We start from the raw sequence: 27512 nt of genomic DNA, 5'->3' as shown, positions 1-27512 counted from the left end.
AGTTTTGGCTCTTTTCCAGCCAGATTCACATTCCTGGGCTTCTTAAGATTAAACCCCAAAAACTTACATGGTTTTTTTTTAATGCTGGTTTCAGTTCCCCTGCACATTACCTTTAAAGGTACTAAACTCACAGATTTTTCTAGAAGGATATTATTTATTCTGATACATGCTACAGAATTATTATCTGGAATAAATGCTAGGGATTGAAGCTTCATGTCACTACAGAAGGGCAGAGAGGCCTCAAGGCTTCCTGGGCCCAAGGCTGCCCTGGCGCTCTTGCCCATCCCAGTGGCTGATGCCGCTCTCCGGGCGGGCAGCTGGGGCTGGGGGAGGGGGGACTGTCGCGATATGGGCGTGGGCGGTGCCCGGGGCGGAGGGGCTGTCGCGATAGGGCCGGGGGCGGTGCCCGGGGCGGGGGGATTATCGCGATAGGGACGGGGGCGGTGCCCAGGGCGGGGGGATTATCGCGATAGGGGCGGGGGCGGTGCCCGGGGCGGGGGGATTATCGCGATAGGGGCGGGTCCTCCCGCCGCCGGGGGCGCCGCGCGGCGCGGGCTGAGGGCGGGAGGAGCCGCGGGCCCTGAGGGAGCGGCCGCGGCGGCGGCGGCTCCTCCTCTCCAGCCATGGGTGAGCGGGGCTGCGGCGCCGGGAGCGGGGCGGGGGCCGCGGGCCGCGGGTCGGCCGAGGGGCTGCGGGCAGGGAGCGGTTCCGGGGGGAGCGGGGCCGTGTGGGGCCCGCAGGGCGGGCGGTGCCCCGGGTGCGGGAGGGCTGCGGGCGGGGAGAGGCCGGCGCTGCCGCAGGGACGGCGCCCGCAGCCCCCGGCCCGAGCGGCCGCGCTCGGCTGCTGCCCGGCCGCGGAGCCGAGCCGCCTCACGGGCCCAGGCTCCCCCCTCGGAGCCGGCCATGCCGGCCAGGCTGGTGTTACCTGCGAACAGCCCTGCCGGGGAGGCTGCTGCTGCTCCGGGGAGCAGAGCCCTGCAGAGCTTGGTCTGCTCTCTGTGATGCCCCTTGCTCTGCTCCTTGTAATACCCCTCATTCTGCTCCCTGTAATGCCCCTCGCTCTGCTCCCTGTAATGCCCCTCGCTCTGCTCCCTGTAATACCTCTCGCTCTGCTCTCTGTAATGCCCCTTGTTCTGCCCCCTGTAATGCCCCTTGTTCTGCCCCCTGTAATACCCCTTGTTCTGCCCCCTGTAATGCCCCTTGTTCTGCCCCCTGTAATACCCCTTGTTCTGCCCCCTGTAATGCCCCCTGTTCTGCTCCCTGTAATACCCCTTGTTCTGCTCCCTGTAATACCCCTTGTTCTGCCCCCTGTAATGCCCCTTGTTCTGCTCCCTGTAATACCCCTCGCTCTGCTCTCTGTAATACCCCTCGCTCTGCTCCCTGTAATACCCCTTGTTCTGCCCCCTGTAATACCCCTCATTCTGCTCCCTGTAATGCCCCTCGCTCTGCTCCCTGTAATGCCCCTTGTTCTGCTCCCTGTAATACCCCTCATTCTGCTCCCTGTAATACCCCTCGCTCTGCTCCCTGTAATGCCCCTCGCTCTGCTCCCTGTAATGCCCCTCGCTCTGCCCCCTGTAATGCCCCTTGTTCTGCTCCCTGTAATGCCCCTTGTTCTGCTCCCTGTAATGCCCCTTGTTCTGCCCCCTGTAATGCCCCTTGTTCTGCCCCCTGTAATACCCCTCATTCTTCTCCCTGTAATGCCCCTTGCTCTGCTCCCTGTAATGCCCCTCGCTCTGCTCCATGTAATGCCCCATACGGTACCCGAGCGGTGGCTGGGATGTAGGATTTCACACCATGGTGTTAAATTCTAAATCTTGATTTTAAATTTTAAAAAAAATTGCTCGCCATTTATATTTTTAAGAAGCAGGTGAAGAAAAACATGCGGGTGGATCGCACTTTAAAACAGACCTAGGATGCATTTCGCCTCAGAAAGAGCAGGCGAGGGCTGGTAATTGAAAGGACAGCAGACATAGAAGTCTGTCTGAGGAGGATCGGCTCCAGGAGTCAGAATGAGGTCACCTGACAAAGGAATTTTCAAGAAGGCAGGATGTGTAGCAAGGGAGATCTACCCACCTGAAGTCTGCATTGAGCAAGGCGTTTCCTCCTCTACCACAGTATTTAATGCTGTCAGTAGCAAAGCAAATAAAAAAGCAGGACGTGTGCTCTGCCTGCAGAAAGGTGCTGTTGTTCCAGCCTCCACCTGTCCTGGGGATGCTGTGCTGGGGCTGCTCTGGTGGAGCTGGTCAGTCCCCAGCAGCTGAGCAGGAAGGAAGGAACAGACAAAGCACTGAGCTGTGGCTCCTGGCTGGGTACAGTTTTGTCAGAGCCCTGTCTCTCATTATCTTATTGTTTGTCATGTCTCCTGGGGTTTTCTGTTGAAGTTCTGAGGAACTATAAAATCAGTTTTTTAAGGCTGTTACATGTACATAATCTCAGTCATTGTTTTTCCTGGAAAGCAGAGGGGTAGTTGGGTATTTGGCAGGCAACTAGGGAAAGAGAATATTAGAAAGTAATTTTCAGGGTTTCTAATATCCAATCCCTAAATACCTGAAGTCTGCAGGAAATGAGACAAGTCATTTCAGTGCTGTTGAGGAACTGAGAAAATGCCCATCTGTTATGATGCTTTGGGTTCTTTGTGCTTTCTGATGTGCAGACAGATACAGTCTGTATCAGATACCAATACTCAGATTTGCAAAGGAACAGGCTCACTTTTTTTTTTTCTCAGTTGCAAGCCTTTCTAGATATTTTGACATCTGTGTCTCAGTGTCTTTTAAAAAGTTTGGTTTTTTACTTTACTTGTTGAATTTAATTAAGCAGTAAATCATCAAACTCTTTTGTTTCTTTCCAGGTTACTTTGATGATGATGAATAATCAGAGGCTTGTTTTGTTTCTGAGAAAATAGGGTCTGGCCTGAATGTTTGAATTGCTTCATTATAAATAAAAATAAGAATTAAGAATTAATTCTTAAGAATTTCCTGAGCACTCTGTTTTCAGTAGCAGGATTTCTAAGAAGAGGAACCTTGTCCATTCTGTCAGACTAAGATGATTGTAAAAAGCTATGGATTTTTTACTGACAAGATTTAATCCTCAAATGTATTTTTGCAGTATACACTTTGTAATGTTTACCAAAAACTTCAAGTTAAAGCTAAACCTTTAATTCTTAAGATTTTCTGTGTAGAAAATACTTTGTGGCTAGGTGAGAAATTGAATTTTCAGTGTGTAGTATTTTCCAGAAAATGCTCCTGGTTTAGTGGCAGTGACTCTGAACAGCCTGAGAAGGAAGGCATGTGTTTGTGTCACTGTGCAATTAAAGCTACAGTGGAAAGTGAATATATATATATATATATATATAAAAGGTATGATGTCTGCTTCTGTAGGTAGGCTGTAATACACCAAATAAATCCATAAATTAACAGAAAGGCTGCTTTGATACCGTGGGAGGGCACATGCAGCAGAGGTGCTGTGTTAATTGTGGTGACTTGGCTGCTTCTGAGACCTGCTGGGACAGCATGGTGCCTGAGAACTGACATTCCCAGCCTGGGATTTCCCCATTAAACCCATTAAAACACTAAGGATGTGCTTTGGGCTGGGTGCTTCTCTGTGGCATGGTGGTTTATAGCACCTACTGAATTTGTTCTGCTGAGTTTATTAGGTTTATTAGCTTAATGTAAGTTTTCCTTTTAGCAAGGTGGATGTGAAGCACTTTAATTCTTTGTGTCGCTCCTAAAACTTGAACCATAACATTTTTTTCTCTTGTTGTCTTAGCTGTAAAGGACCCTACAGCTGTAGAAAGAGCAAATTTATTAAACATGGCTAAACTGAGTATCAAAGGACTCATTGAATCAGCCTTGAGCTTTGGGCGCACTCTGGATTCTGACTACCCACCTTTGCAGCAGTTCTTTGTTGTCATGGAGCACTGCCTGAAGCATGGCCTGAAAGGTGTGCAAATTGGTCTAGCTGCATATTTCTCATCCCAAACATGCCATTTTTCTTCCTTTCTATCTGGAAGTAGATTAAAAAAAGTGTAATGTTGCATAAAAAAGAAGTAAATGGTCACCTTTTATAATGAATAGTGTAATTATTAATTCTTCACCACATATATTTCCACATTTACCAACTTGTCCTTTTGTGCAGCATTTGTTGTAAGTGGTCCAGGGTTTACCAACTGCATGTATGTATGTAGTGTATATCTTTAGCTGAACATCCTTTTTGTTTTATTTTTTTCTAGCATATCAATTTTATATTCACAGCAAAGTAATTTGGAAGTTGGCTTTAGATACTGGTGAGCTGACCAGTGTCTCAGTTAGGAGTTACCTGGAACTCTGGACTCAGCAGTTAACCCTTGCACACACCAGATATTATGAAGGAAGCTACTGCAGTAATTTAAATTAATTTGGTTACTTGATTTTTCTTTTCATAGTAAGAAAATCCTTTCTAAGTTACAATAAAACCATCTGGGGTCCTCTGGAACTTGTGGAGAAATTATATCCAGAAGCTGAGGAAATAGCAGCAAGTGTCAGAGATTTGCCTGGCCTTAAGTAAGTAGTATTGTTAAAATGCAGCAGGAAAATAAAGAACTGAGAATCTGCAGGTGTCTCAGGATTTTCTTTGGCATCAATCAAGCCTTAGTTCAGGGGAGAGCACAGGTGAATGGGAGCTGGATAACAATCAGAAAGGGGCAGGTTGTGTGTCAGTCACTGTGCAGTCTAGAGCTGCAGCAAACATTGGTGGGTGCAGTCAGCAAAGGCTGTATCAAACCACAAGGTGACATGCCAAAGAGGAAGGAGTTAGGCAGCTTTTGAGATTATTGCCTGCACAGTCCTACTCAGTTGTAAATTTATTCTCTCCCCATTCCAGTGCACTCTGGTTTGTATTTAGCTTTATAAATGGCCACACATGAAATTCCAAAAGGGTTTGGTTGCCCTGACTGGTGCAGGGCAGCACAGGGGTTCTAATTTCTAGCTTTAGACCTTATCTAAAGCACAAGGCATGTAAATAATTATTTACTCTTGTGGCAGGCCAGAGGAAGTCATAACCTTTGCCAGGTGTGTTACTCTCTTCCTATCCTAACACAACTTGTGAGGGGTTTTTCTTTTTCATTGATGTGCTTACCACTTGTAAGTATGCAAGCACTAGAAGAGGAAATTCTAAAGGTCCAGGTGTAATGTGCTGGATATTCGAGTTTGCCAGTTACCTATGTAACTTTTTATCTTTTCATTTTTTTTGCATTGTCTTCCTAAGATAGCACTGAAGTTGCACACAATTAAAGGTAGGCTTGAGTAAGGGTTGGGTGGAGCCAGAGTAGGATTTGGGAAGGGAAGCTGCCATGGTGGCTTGTGATGGACATTTGGTTCATTTTCTTGCAATTCCCCTCAACTCTTACCAAACAAATTGCAGAAAGGAGTCTCAACTGTTGCAAGCATTTTACTTCAGCAGAAAACAGGACTTTCAAGAGTATCAGGCTCTAGTGCAGTCTGTACTCCTGTTTTTCCTGGGCCTGCTCCCAAGCTCAGCTGAGTAGTTGAAAGTCTTTCTGTTACCCTGAAGCTTGGAGTCAAAGCCTAAACATTATGGCTTTCCACATGGTGATGCTCAACTAATAGCTTAAAATACCCCTTCAGTTGTTCCACCAGTAGACTGATAAGGTGTTAAAGAGCACGATGTAATCAATATTTTGTTAATTTGGGGCTGTTTGTCCTTGTGGCCTTTGTTTCAGGACGCCGCTGGGCCGCGCCCGGGCCTGGCTGCGCTTGGCGCTGATGCAGAAGAAAATGGCCGATTATCTTCGCTGTTTAATCATTCAGAGAGACCTGCTCAGGTACACAACTCACTGGAGTCTGGGTGCAGTTTATTTTCAGAGGTTTAGTCTCCTAAAAAATAATCCTGCTAAAAAATAATCCTCCTAAAAAATAATTCCCCCCCGTGCACTGGGGAGGGGGTGACTTCATCCCCACCATGGGTGTGCTTTCCACTGAGCTGCCATTGGAAGGAGGGCTCTTGCTTTGAGCTTTGCTTTCACAGTTCTAACACTGGCATTGCTCTCTTCTGGTATAACTTCTCCTCTCTGATGGAGTCATTCAAACACAATGGAGAAGATGCTTCTTCATTTCAGTTTTCTAAGGTATACATATTTTTAAGACTGACTTTGTGCCTAGATAACACTGGTATGTCAGGATGTCATTGGTGTTCAGCAGCTATGGATTTTTCCAGTGAAAAGACAGTTTGTTACATAGAACCTAAAATTTTATTCAAAAAGTGCAAGGAGAAGAAAGTGCTGGTATTCTCTTGTTCAGTGAAGTATTTCTATTTGTAGTGATTTTGGTGTAAAACTATGACAATATTAAAAAAACCTTTTTAGCATTTCAGCCCTTTAAGTTTCTCTTTTATCCATATAATCCCTTCCTTGGGTCCTTGGATTTCAAGCATGTATTCACTAAATTCCAGGCATTTTTTTTCACAAAAAGTAATTCTTCTGCCATTCTTCCTTTGCATTGCTTGCAGTGCTTCTTAACAACTTAAGAGTTGTCTGACTCAGTGTGGCCAAACATCCATTTCTTGCAGTATCCTCTTCAACATTGTTTTTTCTTTTTCTTTTTTTTTTGTTTTTGTTTGTTTGTTTATTTGTTTTCTTTTAAAGTCAAAATAAATCTTGTCACCCTCCCCACAGTGTCCCAGCCATCTGGAGCCTAAGGCAGTATCCTTGTTTTTAATAGCCTCTGAGAAAAACTTTGAATTTTTAAATATTTATGAGGTGAAAGTATGGGCAGGGCCGTTTCATCTTTATGGATGCTGTAGTAAGGCTACAATAAGAGAAAATTTAGATGTGTATGTCACTTCTGAATAATTTATTGGATGTATATAGAATGAATATAGCAGTAAGGTGCAATTTTCTCCTTCACACAGTGAGTTTTATGAGTATCATGCACTGATGATGGAGGAGGAAGGAGCAGTGATTGTTGGGCTCTTAGTTGGGCTGAACGTGATCGATGCCAACCTGTGTGTGAAGGGAGAAGACCTGGATTCACAAGTAAGTCCATCCAGGTAAAGGAATGCACAGGCAGTCCATGAGAGTTTTCTGTACTTTTCTTGGTGGATTTTGTTACTTTGGAGTGGTGACTTGTTAGAAATCCTACCTGAGACTGCTCAGGGTGTGATGATCCAGCTCCAGGGTCTGTGGGGCTGTTGCCTTAACCTCACTATCAGTGGGGTCAGACCTTGGAATGGAGATAATGGGCAGAGTGCACGGGTGAAGCTTTGTGCTTTGTCCTCAGATGGGAGCAGCTGTAGCAAGGCAGAGTTCTTTCCATCTGACTTGTGTGACCCAGCCTTTTCTTCTGTGGGACAAGTAGAGATAGTTCCATGATCACTTTACCCTGCTTGCTTCATTTATTGCTGTTCTGGAACATCATAGGAATGATACAGCGTCCTGAAACAAACACTCTCTTATGACCTCTTAAGAGGGTGACTACTTTGATTCTGCAAAGCAAGACTTGGAATTCTTCCTGCTTTGAATGGGCTTTGACTTTTAACCCTGGTCTCTTCCAAGAAAATATTAACAGTTTTTGTTTCAAGGCAGATGCACAGGTATTTGTAAATAAATGTGGACTGTGTTCAGCCCTGATTGGGTTTTTTCAGCTTCTATGTGGAAATAAATCATAGTAGCTTAAGTGGTTATTACTATTGTTAATATATTTGGTGAAAAAACAGCTCCTCTGGGAAAGAGAAGTTACAGCTAATTGTGTGTGTGTGCTTTTGCATCCCGTGGTTAACTTGTCCTCAGTTGTTTGTTCTGGTTACTGTGTAATGTTAGTTTCAGGCACTGATCTTGTGTAAAAGAAGATATAACATTGACAGGCCTGTAATTACAGAAAACTTAACTTGCTCTTAGTGTTGAGAATTAAATATGTGTATTATAGACCACAAAATCTGTTGCTAGCTACAGCTCTGTTATCACTGGGTGGCCTTGCTGCATGAGAGAGAAATCTCAGTTTGAGGAGGCAGTAGTGGCAGATGAGATTCTGATTGCAGTGTGTCCCAATTTGACATTTGTAACATGTCCAGAATAATTCTGTTTGTCAAGAGTAGTATAAAGAAAGCACCTTCTCAGAGAAGCCAGAAGCTGCAGGTTTTATTGAGCAGAAAGGTAAATTTCTGAACCTTGATGGAAATCACAGCCAGGAGCATCATTTTGATATGTTGAGAAAATGCTACTCAGTGGTGAAATGTGTTTATGCAGCCCTAGTGAATGGAAATAAAATAACTTTTATAAATAGAACATTTTACCTTATTTGTTAGAGATGGCATTTTGCTTTAATCAGAAAAACATGTTTTTAGAAAGTATTTTGAGAAGAAACTTTTTAGAAAAGACATGGAAAGAACAAACAGGATCCTGACAGGAGAGCACTGTATAAACCAAGTAAATATTAAACGTAGTAAAATCTTGTTTTAAGTGTTATAATTCAGGTTTTTCAGCTTCTGGCTGAAACTGGATGAACCTTAAAAATGCTGTAACTGAGGTTTTATCAATTGCATAAATACAAGGCTCTAAATATCAGCAGCACTTATTTGTATGATATGAAACTGTACCTTTGCTCTCCCCTAGGTTGGGGTGATCGATTTCTCTGTGTATTTGAAGAGTGATGATGACATTGGGGGTAAAGAAAGGTATGTCCTCACAAAACACCTCCTGTTTTCTATGTTAACAAATGATTTCTTGGCTGGGCCTGTTCTTTTAGAAATAAGTCAGGTTCCCTAAGAATGAAATGTTCTGACCCTGAGAAGAGTGCCTCAGTGTGTTGTTCTGTGTTATTACTTAGCTGAAGGAATATTTGCAGTCTGGAGCAAACCTCAGCAGCATCAGCTCCTGCCTCCAAGCAGGGGAGGCTTCCCAGGTGGCAGTGAAAAGGAACCTGCAGACCTTTAAGGCCCCAGCTTGGGATTTAGTCAGGCTTTCAAGGAACCAGAGTTATGGCAGAGTAAATAAACATCCTTATCCTTCTCAGACTGTTGTTTCATGAAGAGAAATTGTTTGCAGTTAAAGCATTGGATTTTTTTGTGTCTCACTGATATAACGTGTGTTGTTACCTTCATGAGTATGAGATGAAGTTGCTTCCTTTCTTTGTAAAAACATGATTGAGATGGATGTTTGCATATGGAAAAAATGTGTATTTTCAGTCCATAGTTTAATACATAATTTTGTTAATTTTATTTTGTGCTTGCTTTAGAAATGTACAGATTGCTGCAATATTGGACCAAAAGAATTATGTTGAGGAGCTAAACAGGCAACTGAAGTAAGTATTACTTTGAACTATGGGTGTCAGGCCAGGCTTACAGGTGCCTTTTGTACCACAGCTTTATGAGAGAACTTCACAGAAAGAGCTGCAAATTTTCTGTGTTTAGACTGAAGATTTAGTGAAGTAGGAAAAGACACTCTCCTGGAGACTCAGTGTCAGTTTTCATGCTTTTGGACAGGCAAAACCTTTATTCTTCAAAGAAACACAAAACCAACAGGCTAGAATGGGAAGGTGCTCATGATTCAAAACATCACAGGAATAAAAAGCTTGGTCTGGATTCTAATTGTGTTCCATTTAACAGTTTGCCAGAAGTGGTTTTGAGTGTTCTGCTGAATCCATATGATTTTATTTCTTTGCCTTGCAGAATATTTTAGTTTGTGGCTTTAATGCCTAGGACTGAAGCTGAATAAGTTCACTGCTTGCTAGAAGCTACTTACATGTGGTAGGCTGAGGTTCCTGTTGAAACAATTTTCAGGAAAGCAGCATTTTCCTCTTGCTTTGCTGGATGAAACAAACCTAGTCCACCACTGTGCTTGTTACTGTGCAAATAGAAGAGCAGTGATTTAAATTCTCTGAGGAGTATTGTACAAAATTAAAGTCTGAGGGGCTAAAAAGCTACAAAACCCCAACGAACCAAAACCAAACAACAAAGCCAGAAAGAACTTCTGTAGGATCTCTAGCACAGCTGATCTAGATCCTTTTGGAAATGTAATAATATTTTTAAATTTTTAATGCTGGTAATCTGGATCATTGGTTACTCTAAGACTCCTGTTGGAGTAAGGATATTCTGCTTCGAAATGGTGGCACTGAGCAGAAACCTTCAACAGCACAGAAAAGCTGAGCACATCAAATATGAGCAAAATGGAAGTCAAGGAGGAGAAAGGAGCTATCACAATTTAGAGCAGTGGTGTTTGTTTGATGTCATTATCCAGGTGAGCTTCTGTGTGCTCTTGTACTCTGGTTTATGCACAGAATTTCCTGTCAGATCAGTGATTCAGCAACTCTCCCATTTTATTTCAGTTCAGCTGTTTGTGTTTAGACATCCTAAAATGCATTAATCTCTCTGCCCTGCTGTTCCAAATGAACTGGCAACTTCTGAAGGCACCACAGAGAAATATGTAAAAAAGTAAATGGTGTTACAAAATAGGTTTTCTGTTTCCCTGTGTGTGAAGTGCAGCCTAAAAAAATGGTGCTTTCTGCAGAAATAGGCAATCAGGTTATGGAAAAGGCCTGGATGTAGTTTGATACTATAAAAAGCAACAGAGTAATAAAAGGCAATAAAACTCTGGTGAGACTCCTAAATGAAGTCAAGAAGCATCAGGAAAGAGATAGCCTGAGGACAAATCTCAAAAAATGCAGAGAAACAAATGATTTTATAAAAGAAATGTATTTTGGAGGAAGAGAATCTGGAGCCTGAGGACAAATCTCAAAAAATGCAGAGAAACAAATGATTTTATAAAAAAAATGTATTTTGGAGGAAGAGAATCTGGAGCCTCAGGACAAATCTCAAAAAATGCAGAGAAACAAATGATTTTATAAAAGAAATGTATTTTGGAGGAAGAGAATCTGGAGAATGGTTTTGTTCTACAGGGGAGAACTCATTTATCTTTTGTCTGCAATATGGTTGTAAGGATAAAGGAAAGGGAGAGTGCATGGAAGCTCTGGCCAAGCAGGAGTTTAAGTGACAGGGGTGACATTGGGAATTGGAAAGCAGCATAGAAATGTTAAACAAAGGAGAGTAATTTTCTTATATTTAGGAAAAGTTCCAGTAATGGGAACAGACCTCACAGCTCTTAACCATTAATCACTGTACCTTGCATTAAAGCTTCTGAGCTTGGTTGAGTGAGTTTTGATGTAATCTTGAAAACCATTGTTTCTTTTTCCCTTTCAGTAGCACAGTTAGCAGTCTACATGCAAGAGTTGACTCACTGGAGAAATCAAACACTAAACTGATTGAAGAGGTACTTTTTTATTTTAGTAATGTGTGGCATATTGTTTTCTCTGAAAGACCGTTTTTCAAAATATCCTTACATTATTTTAAGCTATGGAAGCTCTGTATAATATATTCAGATACCTTTGTTTTGGCCTAAAGGAGAGGGGCAGCAGCTGCAGGGACTTGAAGTCAGTTTGCCAGGCAGCCCCTAGCATCAGTGCATCAATTCTGTAGAACACTGCGATTCCCAACTTTGGACAAAATGAGAAGAGAATCCTTTCTCAGTGCCAGCTGTCAGTCTGATTTGTGCAGATGACTAGTCTAGAATGGATGACACCAGTTGCTACAAAGAGACAGAAAGTAGTTCACCAAGCAATTTCTGTTCCAGTCCTCAGCTTTAGCCAAAGGGTTGCTTCTTGCTTGGTTCCTGGATGCTTATACACAACTTTCAGACTTGTCTGGTTCTGGTTTGTGTTTATAGCCTATATTTCTGCTTATCTTTGATGCTTGACTAGTTTCCAATATTCTTAGCTTTATAAGAGAGAGCACACCTTTTTTGGTTAATGAAGGGGAAAATTGGAAACTAAATTCAGCTGCTGAAGGGACAGCTAGCTCACTCTGGGAGTAATGTATCCAGACAGAGTGAGAGCATCTTTTCTGAGTGTTAATTCTCAGAGTATTCTGGTTCCTTTATAAGCTTTCAACCCAACTTTCCACCTATTTTGATCCTTTGGCTTATAATTCTGACATTAGGCTGTATACTGTAGGGCCCAGTTATGAAATGTCATCTTTTGTAAATATGTTTGTTGTTCATATGGGGGAGGCTTTCTTATGTAAGCTGCTCCATATGATATATTAAGATGCCCAAAAAAGAAAATGAGAACTGGATGAACCTGAAGCCAAGTGGAAAGCAGAAGTTGAGGATGAGGAAAGAGAATTGAGGGTCTTTAAGTCATAATGGAGCAATGAAAAGAAAGCATGTTCTTCACCAGCCATGAAACAGTGAAGTATCCTGAACACACTGCTGCTGTGTAGTGATAGTGACTCATTATTAAAACCAGGAGCTTCATGCTTTCTTTAAAAACAGCTAATCCTCTGTTTGGCAGGCAGGGAGAACAGAGCAGATGTCTTGCTCTTGCATTAATCAGAACATTTTATCCTTTATTTCTACTCTCAAAAGTGGTCACAGTGCTTTTCTTTTCTTTTCTTTTTTTTTTTGTTTGTTTCTTTTCAGTTAGCAATAGCAAAAAACAATATAATTAAACTTCAGGAAGAAAACCATCAATTAAGGAGTGAAAATACTCTGATTTTAATGAAAACACAGCATCATTTAGAGGTATGTTAGTTTTACCACTTTTAATATTGTAACATGTTTAATTTCTGTTCGAAAGTTTGTACATCTCAACTTCAAGTAAACTTAACCTGTCCAAATCTGGTACAACTTTTATGTGGGAAAGGACTTATTAAATTAAAGTGGAACTTTCTAAATGGCATAAGTAAATTAAAATTCTAGTACACTGTATGCATGTGTACTGTATTCAAGTGACACCAAAAGAGGACAGTACTGCAGTATAGATGTTTTGCTGGTTTTACTCAGTTCTCATTATCAAGCCAATGGCCACAGAGCAGAAACAGCTCTTTCCATGTTTATCCTGTGCTTGGAGGATGTGTTTGTCAGTTTTTCTTCATATTCCCCAAAAACATTGAATTGTTGCAGTTGAGACGGACACAACACACAGATTATCACTACACACTTCCAGAAGGCTGCCAGTGGCTGCCCTTCTTGTTCTTCAGCCCAACCTTTTATACCCTCATGGTCATGCACTGCACCTGTGTGCCCTCTGTTCCCTTAGTGATGGAATTTTGGTCCATGCAGTTATTAGGGTCGATAGCTTTAGGACTTTGATCGTGTTTAGGGTGAGGAAGACGGTTGCAGTTATTATAGCATATAGGTAGAAGTTGAGAAGGGTAAGCTTAGGGTTGTAGATGATCATGATTGCTATTCAGCCTAGGTGGGAGATGGAAGAAAAAGCTGGGATTCCTGGCTGCTCAGCACCCCTGGGCCCTCCATGGCTCATTGCTGTCAGTGCTGCTCCCCTGCTTTTCACAGCTGTACCACTGGGGACGGGGCCTCAGCCCCACTCCCAGTCACCACCAGCTGTGTGCCTACATGAAACTCGTGCCATCAAGCTGCAGCATTTCTGAAGAAGGAAGCCAGAAGCTGTGTGTGTTTGCAGGCAGCCAAGGTGGACGTGGAGGCAGAGCTGCAGACGTACAAGCACTCGAGGCAGGGCCTGGATGAGATGTACAGCGAGGCGCGCCGGCAGCTCCGCGAGGAGGCTCAGCTGCGGCAGGTGAGCGCTCCTGCCCTGCCCTGCCCTGCCCCTGCACCGCCCTCACTGGCCCAGCAGTGCCACTTCTCCTGGCTTTAGTGCTGCCTTTGCTCTAAAGGGAGTTGCCACAGAGCACCAATATTTCTGTAGTAATGTTGCTGAAGAATAGTAAAAAAACAACCACGTTTTTCTTGGATAAATTTTTAGGTAAGCTTTTAGCAATACTCTATGCTCTCTATCTGTGCTAAATCTTTCCTGTGAAAATACAAATATTTCACTTCTATTTTTGGAATTAATACTTAGGCAGCTCTGTACATGTGAAAAACGCTAATCACTTATTTTTAAAATTTTAAAAGTTTAATAGTAATAAAATGGTTATAAAAATAGTAATACAATTAGAGTAATAATAATTTGGACAATTTGAATTAGGACAATATGAGACAATAGAGACAAAGAGTTACAGATGTCTGGGTACCTTTTCTGGGCAGCAGGAGCCCGAAAAAGGCCCCACGTTAACAGAGGATTAACCCTTAAAAGCAACAGCCTGTTGCATATTCATACAGCTCATCCATGATGCATAAATTCCATTCAAACACAGGATTCTGGCTGGGCAGTGTCAGCTTCTTCCTCTGAATCCTGACAGCGCCTTCGAGGTGGGAAGTTCATTTCTTCTGATAGGAGGGCAATAAATTGTTTTTCTCTGAAGGATCCAGGTGGCCTGTGGCTGCTGTCTCAGTGCGAGTCCTTTCTTTAAAAAAAGTATCCTACATAGCATAGTTTCTATTTTAACATTTTTTATAACCTGAAACTATATTTAACACACTGCTTAAGAGAATGAATACAGCATTGCTTTCTAACACAACACATATAATATTCATTTGAATATTTGTGAAAAGCCAATCATAAAATACACATTTTTCACAGTACACCGTTCTTATAATGTGAGTTGTCTTCTCCAAAAGTTAAAAAACCCCATTGGCCAGTTAGTATATGAGTGTCACATTTATGGATAATTTGCAATGGTAAAGAGGGGCAGAATTTCTGAAGTAGTAAAATAGGTGGTGCTACAGCTCTGTTAGAGTTTAAAACCAGAAATAAATAATTCCATAATTATTTAAACCCATTGTGTTGTGTTTTATAGGATATGGAGAATGAGCTAGTGGTTCAAGTTAGCATGAAACACGAGATAGAGCTTGCCATGAAGCTGCTGGAGAAGGATATCCATGAGAAGCAGGACACCCTCATCAGCCTGCGGCAGCAGCTTGATGAAGTTAAAGCAATTAATGTGGAAATGTACCAAAAGCTGCAGGTAAAGGGACAATCTGCTGTTAAACTGCTGAAAGGATCACAGAGACAGAAATGCATGATTACCATTCTGGGCAGTTGGATGCTGGAGTTTTGGTTTCCTTGTGCTTCTTAGGTCAGCTTGACATTTTGGAACATTACCTATGTAAACATGGTTTCATACAAAGAAGTTATTAAGGCAGTTACTTCCTGGGTTTAGGGAAGAAAAGAGCATGAGGATAAGATCATGGCCTAATTATATCCTATGTGAAGTTGAGAGAGTAATAATGTACTGTAACAAAGACATTTTTTGGCCTGTGTTGTATAAAAAAACCAGAAGTATGTAGACACATAGTGAGGAGTTGAAGAGAAGCCCTGACCTTCCAAAGTAGGGAAAGGAAGACAAGAATATGTTAAATGGAAAAAGGTAATTACAGTTTTGGGGTTATTTTTAAATTAGTTAACAAATTAAGAAAATCTCTTAACAATTAAATGCCTTTTTTTGGGAGAATGTGGATTTCAGGGACCCCAAATGCAGTTAACAAATTACAAAATACCAGTGAATTACTTATGTAAAATATGAATTTGATTTAGGGAATAAATTCTGAAAACCAACACAAGAACCCAGTCAAATCTATGGCAGAATGAGGGGAAAAAAATTAGGATGCTGCAGAGGGATAATTGAAGTGATGGACAGAGGATTCTACTTTCCAATCTGCAAATGTGAGGAAATTCCACCAGAGGATGAGAAATATAAATAGAGCTGGAGAGAAAAGTAAGAGAATGTTCTCCAGTGTTAGGATCTGGGGAGGGGTTGATTTGCAGGACAATCTTGGTGATTTTCTGGACTAAGCTCTTTGCTCTTCAGTGGTAAGGTTCTAATGGGCTACTTGGTCAGTGAATTTAACTTTGACTTCTAAAGTGATTAACCAAGGAAGGAAATCAAAGGGAAACATTTATACTTATTAAATATAAAATAGCATCTACACTTGCAGAGTATAAAACTACAAACTTGCTAGGCATAAGATTTTACATACTGTCCTCAAAGGATTTTGGAAAGCAATGCTTAAAGAGAACCAAAACTTGATTTTTACCATGTGCCCTTTTAGATATTGGAAAAAAAGCCCCCGCAAGGTAATGGTGCAATTGTACCAATTTCAGTTTTAACCTCTTTTGTAACACAGGTTTCTGAAGATGCTATGAAAGAAAAGAATGAAATAATTAGTCGATTAGAGGACAAGACCAATCAAATTAATGCAACTATGAAACAACTAGAACAAAGGTACAGCCCCATCTTTGTTTCTCTTTATTCACAACTCCACTCCCTTACATCTTACTGCATTCCCACGGTTGCCATTGAAATGTAATTTTCAACTGGAACATTTAAACCAAACCTTCCTGAAATTTCTAATTAGTGCTTTGCTGTTGGACTGTTTTTTTCTGTTTGACAAACACACTCACTTTAAATGCAAACTTAATCTTTCAGTTTTCTTCCTCTACCATCGTTCTTCTGGTCCTAGGTTTTTATGCTGATATCAAAAGTCATTCTTTCAGTTGTTTCAAAATTTTGATTCCTTATTGCCTACTTTTTTTCCCCCCCGAATGAAATGCAATAGAAACTGAAGCATTAATCTTGCTTATACTTAAGCATATGCTTAATATAAACATTAATGCCTTCAAGGATCACTGGTTGTTTGCTGAAGCTGTTATAATTGTTGTCCATTGCTTTGGAAGTGCCATTATTTTCAATGACTTAATGAGTTTTCACACTGAAAGGTTGAAAAGTGAAAGACTAAAATTCCAGAATATAAATTTACATTATGGTTAGACTGCATGTACAGCATAATACTAAGATGTGATTCACATGTTTTAATTTAGTGGCCTTATATGCAACATTGATCTTTCTAATTGTAAAATATAACATATCCATAAGCCCTGTCATGTTGGTGTTTGACATGTCTTTTTTTTCATTTAAATCTGATTATGAAAAACATGCTTATGTATTAAAAAAATTAGTGACATGAATATTCTTTTATTGACATCCTTTTTTCCTCTTTTTTCTTTTTCTTTTTATCCTTTTATCCCAATTTTTGTTTTTACTGTTTTGCTGCCTCCATCTGTCTTTGATTTTTGTCCACTGCATTCATGAAGTGACAAAGATCTGTTAACTCAAACTAGGACTATTGCAATGTCATTCGTCAAATGTGCCAGCAGTGAGGCTCAGCACCAGTATAAACTTGTCAAGGATATATCATTCTGAGAGCTCCTCCAGACCTCTTGTGTTGAAATAATTGCTGATAAAATAGGACTTCAGAATTTCCCAGTTCAAACTTGAAAGTGGTATTAGAAATCCTGCACTGTAACTGATTGTAGCTGGGTTCTGGTTTGTTTTCTGAAAGAACATCACCTCCGATCTCACTTTACCCCTCCTAAAAAAAAAAAAAAACAAAAAAAGAAAAAAAGTAAATTACTGCACTATTATTAAGCAAATGTAAGCTAGTTTTCTAATGCTATTGAATCACTTCTTTGTCAGATTTTATTTTAAGAGGTTAGATATCTTTATTTGACTGTACATTTTTATGACACTTGAATCACTAATTAGTGATTTTCCTGGTTCTTTTGTAGGTAAGAGGTTTACAAAGTAGCCCTTCTGGCTAAAACTTCCCTTGCCCCTGCTTACTCCTTTCAGTTTTAGGCTGCATTTACCCCAAAGCACACTCTCTGCTGGGTTCTGTGCTTGTAACTAGCAGGAGTGGCAGGAGCTGGAGCTGAGCTCCCTCAGAAGGATGGGTGTGAGGAAGGAGGGTGGTGCCAGCATCTGTGCAGTGTGTGTGCAGTGAAGGGATGCCAGCCTCTGCTAAAGCTCACCTCCCTATGTCCTGGGGTAAAACACTCTCCTGGAGCCACAATGTGCTTGGAGCCTGATTCCTGAGGGGCTCCAGGCACACAGAGTGCTCCAGCAAATCCTGTAGCTGTGACTGCTGCCCAGCCCACTGCCCTGGCAGGAGGAGCAGTGAGCAGGATTTACAGTCAGGGCCCTGGACCTGCCGAACCCGTTTGTCAGCTGAGATCTCTGCACTGGGATCAGCACTGTGAGCCTTTCCAGCTCCTGTTCCTGCTGGGAGCTGCTGCTTGCCTGCACTGCAGGGAGAGGAGCTCAGGCTGCTGACTGCCCTTAATACACTCCCTGATGTTTGCTCTGAAGGCTGTAGTGGATGTTGAGTGGGAAAATGACCTTAGAGTTCTGCAGCAGAAGGGGATGTTTGTAAAAGTGGGGGCAGGATGCAGTAATACAGAAAGGGTTTCTACTGCATGGTTATGTACTAGCTTATTCCTTGGTTTGGAAGCAGAAACAGCCTTTAACATGAGCTGGCTACTGAAAAATAACTATCTTCAAAGAAAACCCAAACCAGAAACACAGATTAGAACAACAGGAAGACCATGGCAGAAATGGGAGCCTTATCCACCTCAATGTTATCTATGCAAACAAGTGTTTCCACAGAATCACCTGCATGCCAAATCCAGCTGAGCATCTGCCTGAATCCCAGCACTGCAGCCAGCCCTGGTGCTGGGCTGGGGATGATGCTGCAGCTTTAGGGTAGCAAGCTCCCTTCCTGCCTTGCTTGTGGAAACAGCTCTGCAGTTATTTTGTGACTTAGGGAAGGGTTTAATGTGCCATTGGTGTCTTGTGTAGCTTCAGGCAGTTTCTGCACTGGGGAGGATCCTGCTCTTTCCCTGCATTCTCCTTCCCACAGCTTGGCCTCTGTGCACTGCCATTGCAGATGTGATGGGAGCATCCCTCAGGCCCCTGGGGCAGCTGAGGGAGGTAGTGCACCCTTGATAAGGTGGTTTAATTCCAGCCTTGTTCACTTGTTTACCAGCAGCTTTTGGAAACTCCCTCTGGTGCACCTTCATCAGCAGAAGCACAAATGCAGACATATTGCTGACACATCTTCTTTTTAGCTGACCCTGGCAGCTGGGAGTCACTCTGTGCTCAGGGAGCTGCTGGGAGGTGACAAGTCAGCCATCTCACTGCTTCCTCACTTACCTGAGAGGCCCTTGAGGCAGTTTTGCAGAACACAGAGTGTCACGTGGGGACATTCATTGGGATTTTACAGGCTCCTGTATTCTCCAGACAGGTGTAACCATGATATAGCACAAATCCCCTTTTAGTACATTTACTTTTGTTACAATACACCCACCACAGAGTAACCAGAGCTGAACAAACCTGGAATTCAGAAAGAAAAGATTAAATCAAATAACAATCCCTCATTTCTTGATTAATCATTTTGGTTTGTCTATAGTATGGAGCTATTTTCACCAGTGTAAGAATGCATTATTTTTACTACAGACTATTTAAATTAATTATGATGTAGTTGAGGTAGTTCTGTGAATGTAGTGGGAGCTGTCAGGGTGTGTTTTGTTGTGTTAGGCTAGTCAAGTCTTTTGCTGTCTGATTGCAGTGCTCTGTATGCAACCTTATGCCTCAGTTGTTTTGAGCTGCTTTTGCACAACACACGCTCTGCCCTGTCTTAATGGGTGATCAGTGCAAGCCAAGGACTCTTACAGAACTTACTTGGGGGAAAAAGGCTTCAGAAATAACACATGAACGTATGCTAGAGGAAAAAGAAAAGCTTCAATTCTAAAATATGTATCATGCTTTGGCACCTGTTATTCATGAGCATAAATAAAACAATTATTACTTACCGTGATTACTCTCTGACTGTGCAAACCCAGGACCTAAGTTCTCTAGGCATTGTATGGATTTCTCGTTTGAGTTTGTGAGTTTCCCCCAAACTTTGTTTTTATTTAGAAATGTTTCTATTTCCCCATTTTTCTTTTATTTGTCTTCTTCACCCTCTACACCCTAGTTCTAGCTTCAGTTTTACCCAAAGTTGATTTGAATTACACCAGATTGCAGCAAGCAGAGAAGGCTCAAATGGAGGCTGAGGCTGAGGATGAGAAACTTAAACAGGAATATGTGAATAAATCTGAAAGCCTGCAGAACGAATTCTCCCAGAAGGAGAAACAGCTGTGAGTATTTCTTCCCTGTTTGGAAAAATGCATGGCAGTAAACATTCTGCATTTGCAAGATGTCCTCTGTCCTAGTGCAGGCTGCTTGTTGTTAAATGGTTTTGAACAGAATGCAAATACTAAAAATCTTTGTGTCAGGTACTGGCAAGGCAGAAGAAAATATGTCATTCCAAGGAAGCCAAGCTGGCTTTGGGTGCCTCTAAAATGACATACAGCTTGAAAGGAAAGGGGAAACGGCATTATTTCTTGGCTAAAAAGGCCAACTTAATTCAGGAGGAAATTATCCTAAGTGGGGGAAAATACGTAGTGGAGTAGTGGTAAAACACACTTTGAACAAAGCCCACAAGTATGGAGTAGTGTAAACTTAAACAGAAATGGCACAACAATAGTTAGATTGATCCAGCTTAAAGATGAGGTAGAAGTGCTTTAACTACCAGTGCACAGGAAATAACAAGTGAAAATCCAGTGGAGTCATGAAAGTTAAAAGCTAATTTAAAAGCCAGCCCTCTGTCTTTCTCCTGTTACATCCTTCAGTACTAATTGAAATCAGTACATAATGTTAGAAGCTCCCTGTTAGGACAGGTGCTTTCCTCTCTTTGGGAAGATAAAACATCAGTTATTGAAGTAAATCTTTGGCACAAAGATTGGGGCTTAAAAATTAGTGATTTCCAACCCAGTTATTAGCCCTTCCCTGCCTCTCTCAGAACTCTGAATTTCAATCCACTTGTTCAACTGTCATGACAAATGTTCACTTTACTACCACAGTCACCTCTGCAGATTTGGGCAAAAGAACAGTTCACACCCCAGCCTTAGAATTCTGCAATTCTGAAACCTCCAGGTCATGTTCACTTCTTTTCCAGCCAGATGCTGAGGTAGTGTCCCAAAATGTAAGTCTTTCCTTTAAAAGTGGGTTTGCTTTTAAAACAGGAAAATTCAGGTGGCTGTAGGTTTCCCATCCAAAGACCTTGCATGAATACTCTCAGATTTTATTTCCTCTTCTCCTGTGTTGACACAGTTTGAATCTAGAAGGTTGAACAGTGTGCTTCCACCCCCATAACATTCAAAACACCAAGTCTTCCATGAAACCAAGAGTAAAATTCCAGCTGGAATGGCTCTTCTGTCAGAGTAGCCCTAACTCCTTTAGCTGGACTTCAGTTAAGCCAATAGAATCTGTAGCCCTGTTGATGCTGAACCTCAGCTGTGTAGAAACCTCAACAAAAATAGTAATTTAAAGTCCTTCCTCCTTTATTTTCAGTTCTGTTCAAAATGCCATAAACCTTAGTCTAAAATAGAAGATTCACATCTAAGGGTGTAAAATGAAATAACTTCTATGATATCAGAGATACCTGCAATGATTGTCTGCATCACCAATGATGCTGTGGCTGGTTGGTTTGGTTTGTTTTAGAAACGAGCTGTATAAAGTTAAGGGGCTTTGCCTATGCTTGTTTTAAAAATACCTCAGGATTTTGTGGTTAGTCTTCTCTTACTCATTTATTTCAAAGGTCAGCTCTTCAAAATTATGCCATACTACTGGTCCTTTAAATAAACTTACTTTGAAAAGCATTTTCTAAATGACAGTGCTTTGTTTGTTACACTGATACCTAAAATATTATATTGACACATTATTTCTGTTTTAGAAAACATGTAAGTTAATAGTTTGTTATGGTAATAGTCTATTGCACCCAGAAATAAACTCAGTTTTGTTTTCAAAAGTGATACTGTTGTGCACAGTGATTTTTGTTTTGTTTTCCCTGTTCTAGGCTTCAGCTGGAAACAGACTTGAAGATAGAAAAGGAGTGGAGGCAAACCCTGGAGGATGATCTTCAGAAGGAAAAGGAAACTGTGTCTCATCTGAGAACAGAGACCCAAGAAATAGTTACCCTTAAGAAAGTAAATTCTGCTGCAAATTTTTACTAAAAATTTACAAATTGACTGCAATGTTATTTATGGACTTAGACATGGTATTTTAAAGAATTTCTGCAAATATATGAGAAAGATTACATTAATGTGTTTTCACAAATAAAATGAGGGAAAAAATTGGCTTTTTACTCCCCATTTAGTCCTCAGATCAGAGCTCAGTACTTTGGATAAGGAGAAATGAAATCCTGGCTTTCCCTTCTCAGTGTGGGGGGCTCTGTCCTCACTGTAGGCTGGACTTGTGGCTCTCTGTACTCCTGGCCTCTCCAGCACTCAGGTTTATTTTCCAGAGTTTATCTCCAGCACTCAGGTTTATTTTCCAGGGTTTATCTCCAGTCATTCAGGTTTATTTTCCAGGGTTTATCTCCAGTCATTCAGGTTTATTTTCTCCCTGCAGTGGGCTACAGAAGCAGAAATGTTTCTCTGTCTCTTGGGGTCTGAGAGAGTTTTCTCCTGAGCAGTTGCTGTTCAGGCTGTGTTTGGAGGGAGTGTGAGGGATCACTTGTGCACTTGGCTTTCTCAGTAGGAGCAGCTTCCTAGGCAGTAGGGCAGGCACCATTTGAGAATAATTTGTTTATTCATTTTATTTTGTTTGTTTTGTTTTAAGGAGTTCCTTAAACTTCAGGAGAAGAACAAGCAGCTGAAAAGCACATGTGAGGACCAAGAAGCTGCTCTCCAAGAACTGGCATCCAAGCTGAGCGAGTAATTTTATTGTTCATGATGACTTACACATATTGCTTTAGTCATATACACTTGAATCAAGGAAAATAGTGGGACAGTGGTAAAGCATATTAGACAATATTATTATTATTATTATTATTATTATTATTATTATTATTATTATTATTATTATTATTATTATTATTATTATTAATAATTTATTACAATATGACAATATTATTGTTTTGGTAACTAACCAGTTGGGAGAAGTCAATGTATCTAGTTAGGTCAGGCCTGGTAATTTTTACTTGTGGCTGGTGGGGTGGCTGTGAGCTCCTGGGTAATGACAGTGCTGTGAACAGAGAATCCAAAACAAAACAGTTTGAACACAAACAGTGTGAAGGACATCAGGCTTTGTTCTGCAGGAGAACAGTTGCCTGGTTTGGCAGCTGTGGTACTCCCAGAGGAGCCCCAAGGAGAAGGTAACAGCTCTGGCTGCAGCAGGGCAGGGCTGCTCTTCCTGAGCCCCAGCCTGACAGCTGCTCACTCACTTCCCCACACTGGCACCAGGGAGACAACTGGAAAAGCAGAAACTGGAAAACTCATTAAGGCTTGAGATAAAGGCAGTTTACTACAGAAAAGAAAAGCCACACATGCAGGCAAAGCAAAACAAGGAATTCATTCACAGCTTCCCATAGTTGGGCAGGTGTTCAACCACCCCCAGGAGAGCAGGGCCCATCCCATGGAATGGTGCCTTGGGAAGGCAAAACTCCATCACCCCAAAAGGCCCCCTTCCCCTTTCCCCACTTTATATACCAAGCATGATGCCATTGGTCTGGAATATCCCTTTGGATATCCCTTTTATGCTCTGTCCTGGCTGTCCCCTGGATGCCATTGGTCTGGAATATCCCTTTGGATATCCCTTTTATGCTCTGTCCTGGCTGTCCCCTGGATGCCATTGGTCTGGAATATCCCTTTGGATATCCCTTTTACGCTCTGTCCTGGCTGTCCCCTGGATGCCATTGGTCTGGAATATCCCTTTGGATATCCCTTTTATGCTCTGTCCTGGCTGTGCCCTCACTTCCCATCACCCCCAGGAAAGGCCTTGGCTCTGTGTGAGCCCTGCCCAGCCCCAACAGCAACATCCCTGTGTTATCAACCTGTGCTCAGCACAAACCCAAAACCCTGGGGGGGAGATGAACCCCAGGCCAGGTTCAGGGGAGGGGAGGGGCACCTGGCAGGCAGCACTCTCCTGACTGTTCCGTGGTGTTGAAGCTTCATTCAATGATCTCTGTCTCCTCAGCAGTCTGCTGTGATTTCTGTGGCCTTTGATGCCCTGCAGGATAACTTTGTGTGTGTCCTGTGACCCATATCTCAGTGGATTGGCTCTGGATGGTTGTGGGGAGGCTGCTTCTTCCAGAATGCCATAATGTGGTCTTGTACTCTTGTTCAGAGGACTTGGCTTAAAATTTAAGTACCTAAACCAGCTTTTTAAGTTGTTGGAGCATAACTGACCATGTAGAAGTTTGAAGTAGCATTATCTTATTCCTTAGATCAAAGCTGAAAATAGAAGATATAAAAGAAGCTAACAAGGCACTGCAGGTCAGTAGCATTTTGAGAAAATAAACTTTTTTTAAAGTGTTCTTTTTGAAATCTTTCATAAGCATGGAAAGACTTCTCTCCAACAGCAGCTACTCCAGAGAGACTCACTGTATGATTTCCTCCAGTGGGAGAGAAGCACACTCCCTTGTAACTTCCTGGAAAAAATCCATTTGCTTTTGCTTTTCCTTGTTTGGTGCACAGCTGTGCATTTTGGCCCTTTTCTTGCAGTGGTACAAACCCTTCTGTCATTTACAGAGTGTATCTGGGACAGAGTGTGAAGCCAGCTGAGCTTAAACTGCATCCTACTTCTCAGTGATCAATAAATATTTGATCATCCTAAGAAACAAGTGAACTTGTAGCACCAAAGCTGATAAAATAAGATGTGCAATGTCAGCAGGTTTGGGACTCTGTTAAAGACAGCAGGGAGCACTTTAGAGCAGAGATTCTGTGCACAGGTTTGATCATCTGGTGTGTACCTGGCACATTGCTGCAGTCCAGGTAAGAGTGGCAGAAATGGTTGAGCAGACTTCTGCAGACTTCTGGGTTTGTTAAGTGGTTTTAACAGAAGGAAATTCACAATTCTTGACACTGTCCTGGTTTTTTGGGTTTTTTTTTTTGCTTCCCTGCATCTTGAAGGCTGTTCCCATGTGCTGAGCAGGGACATTGGCTTCACTTGGAGGCTTGGATGCCTTTGTGCTCTCCCAGCTGAGGCACTGCCCAGCTTTAGCACCTCAAGCATGTTCTCTGTGCACCTCTGCTCTGTCTTTTTGGCAGTGTTTTGGAGCAGTCCTGTGCTGCTCTAGGGTGTCTTTGTGACATTACTCTGCTCCCAGGGCACTGAGCATTCAGGCAGTGAATGTTCTGCTCTTGGTTTTTCTTCTCCCCTGGAGCCCAAAGTTTAACTTCATCAGATAAATATAATTATGATCATTTTTTCTCCAGGGCCAGGTTTGGTTGAAGGACAAAGAAGCCACTCATTGCAAGCTGTGTGAAAAGGAATTTTCACTTTCCAAAAGGAAGGTAAAACTTTAACAAGATTTCTCCCACCGTGTTTACAAGTATTATGTAATTATTATTACAAGGATGATGTAAATAATAATTATCTTTGAGGTGTGGCATGAAATGCCAATGATCAGGTAAAAGCAGAGGTATTTTTGATATTTTTCTAGTTCTTTGATACATACAATGCAGCTGGGCCCTAATTTCAAAAGAAACAGTGTCATAGTGAAGTTCCACAGAGCAACTTAGTTAAGAATTATTTAACTACTTTGTGGAATTGTTATCTCAAACTCTTATCAGCTCTGGCACCGTTAGAATTTGACATGTGTAAAAGTCTTTTTATGGCATTTTTTATATACTGGAGTAAGAAAATATGAGTTTGTAATTTTAAACTAAAATGTGACATTAATTTCCAAGCTTTACTAATTTGTGCAGGAAGTTTCCTTTACCTTTTTATGTTAAATCTCAATTAGCTACCTGTCAGAGGCATCCACTGTTTCAGATATCATTGCTCATGCTGTATTTTTCTATAGCAGAATACATCCTTAATCCAGACTTTGAATGAAATTTTCAGCATATATATCTATATATATATATATATAAGTCTAGAAAGGCCATGTGTCTGTGGTGCAGTCCTAGACAAACATCATTTGTGTAGGATTGCATCACAGTTTGGGATGTAGATCCATTTTCTTTTGCAGACTGACTCCAAGAAGGAGTCAGGAATTGCAGTTTGGATTGCACTGTGTGTATTGTTTGTTGGTATCCAATTACCAAGCACATTTCCATTGTAAATTTCAATTTTTCATCCTCTGCCTGTGCTTTAGCATCACTGTAGGAACTGTGGGGAGATCTTCTGCAATGCCTGCTCTGACAATGAGCTGCCTCTGCCCTCCTCACCAAAGCCTGTGCGGGTCTGTGACTCCTGCCATGCCATTCTGATACAGAGGTGCTCTTCCAACGTGCCATAAGAGATTTATTCATTCTGCTGTTTAGCTTATCCTGTAAAAACCACCACACCAACTAAAGAATGTCAACAGCATTTCCAGACTTTGAGGTAAGCAGTGTGGAGTTGGAATTTCAAGGTACTGTGGATGAGTTCTCTGCTTCCTCTTGAAACAAATGGAGACAATGGGACCAAATGTACAAAATGCACATCTAAAAAGAAGAATAACCCAGAAGGGTATGTTGGTCTGCCAAATGCCTCAGCAGCTTTTTTGGGAGGAAGCAGGGCAGTTTATACAGGAGACTCAGTGTTAATGTGTGTTGGATGAATATTTCAGTTGGTAAGATGATCTGGAGGAAGGTGATACTCTTATAGGCTGATGTGCCACAAGTCCAACCTAATCCTGTGCCTGTGACAGGCTGTTGGGAAGCAAAACCCTGCAGTAGCTGGTTTTAAATTGTACTGGAAAAAAGCATGGCAATGAATGCAGTGGGCTGAGAAGTTGTTGCCAAATACAGTGTGCTTGTTTACCTCTCTGCATTAGCAGCAGTTGGTACATCCCAGAACATCCCAGAACATCCCAGAACATGGCACTGCAGCTGTTCTCTGCAGTCCCAGGGTGAGGGGAGCTGTGCTCAGCCAGGGCACAAACAGTGCTTGGGGCACTTCTGGAGGAAGGTGTGTTTTGCTGAATGATTTGTTCACATGAACTATTAATTTGATATATCTGTGTTTCCACTGAAAGAGAGCTGTTCAGCACAGGCCTCTTGTCTGACATTGTCTGTAACCTTGAACAAGTCTCTGCAGCATTTTCATGCAAGTCATGCTCTCCAGCTTGTACGTGTAGTCACTGCCTAGCTCTAGAAACCACCTAGAAAGGCTGGGGATCACATCCTTTCTGTGCTGCACAGGGAGCTTCTTCCTTATTTTGTCACCATCTTTCTCAAACCTTCAGAGCTGGTTCCTAAATTTCATTTTTTTGCAGAGCACTTTTGAGCCTTTCTGAGTCTACCCACTCTTGTCACTGATGGTAACTTTTGTTGGAATGTAAGATCCTTGTTCTTTCCATAGGCAAATAGAAATAATATCCTTTGATAAACTGCCCTCACTTGCACTCACTGCCCTGCACCCTCCTCCCTTTAGCCACTCCTGGCCTGGGCTCCAGCCCTGGACCCTCCAGGATTTCCAGCCCTGTAGTTCCTTCAGCTGTGGGCATGGAGTAGCAGTGCTGGCAGCTAAAGGGAGGCTGCAAACAGGTCCTTTAGCTGTCCTTGCACCTTGTTTAGCTTGGCTTTGTCTCTGAGGATAGGGATTTAGTGAATATCCCAAGAGCTAACATAGCTATTCTTTTTAACACCTCAATGTAGTTGCTTATGTAGCTTTTGTAAAGAAAATTGTTTTTAAAATGACCTGATGTAACTTTTTGTAAAATACCACACAAATACTTGTAAATCTGTAAATAACTTTTGGAAAAAAATAAATTTAAGTTATCTGAGAATAATGTCACTTAA

The 27512-nt window shown here is 41.8% G+C and overlaps 1 protein-coding gene across 5 annotated transcripts; it reads left to right on the top strand.

Moving 5' to 3' along the window:
• Positions 1 to 541: 541 nt before the first annotated feature.
• On the top strand, positions 542 to 27512 carry RUFY2 (RUN and FYVE domain containing 2). 5 transcript variants are annotated; one of them, XM_066554166.1, is made up of 18 exons: positions 542 to 627; positions 3766 to 3939; positions 4421 to 4538; positions 5717 to 5818; positions 6904 to 7027; positions 8603 to 8664; positions 9225 to 9290; positions 11188 to 11254; positions 12461 to 12562; positions 13464 to 13580; positions 14701 to 14868; positions 16028 to 16125; positions 19758 to 19877; positions 21638 to 21767; positions 22402 to 22496; positions 24008 to 24056; positions 24999 to 25076; positions 25883 to 27512. In XM_066554166.1, exons 1-18 carry the CDS (start codon positions 624 to 626, stop codon positions 26024 to 26026), a joined length of 1818 nt encoding a protein of 605 aa, XP_066410263.1. In that variant the 5' UTR covers positions 542 to 623; the 3' UTR covers positions 26027 to 27512. The 5 variants fall into 5 exon arrangements, 4 of the variants coding, with proteins under 4 accessions (XP_066410263.1, XP_066410262.1, XP_066410265.1 ...); XM_066554165.1 differs by having other exon boundaries at positions 11185 to 11254; XM_066554167.1 differs by lacking the exon at positions 542 to 627 and adding an exon at positions 937 to 2309 and having other exon boundaries at positions 11185 to 11254.

This window comes from Molothrus aeneus, chromosome 8 (genome assembly GCF_037042795.1).
Source record: "Molothrus aeneus isolate 106 chromosome 8, BPBGC_Maene_1.0, whole genome shotgun sequence".
Taxonomy (NCBI): domain Eukaryota; kingdom Metazoa; phylum Chordata; class Aves; order Passeriformes; family Icteridae; genus Molothrus; species Molothrus aeneus.
Note: the sequence above shows the minus strand (reverse complement) of the source record. Positions and strands in the feature narration are given on the sequence as shown.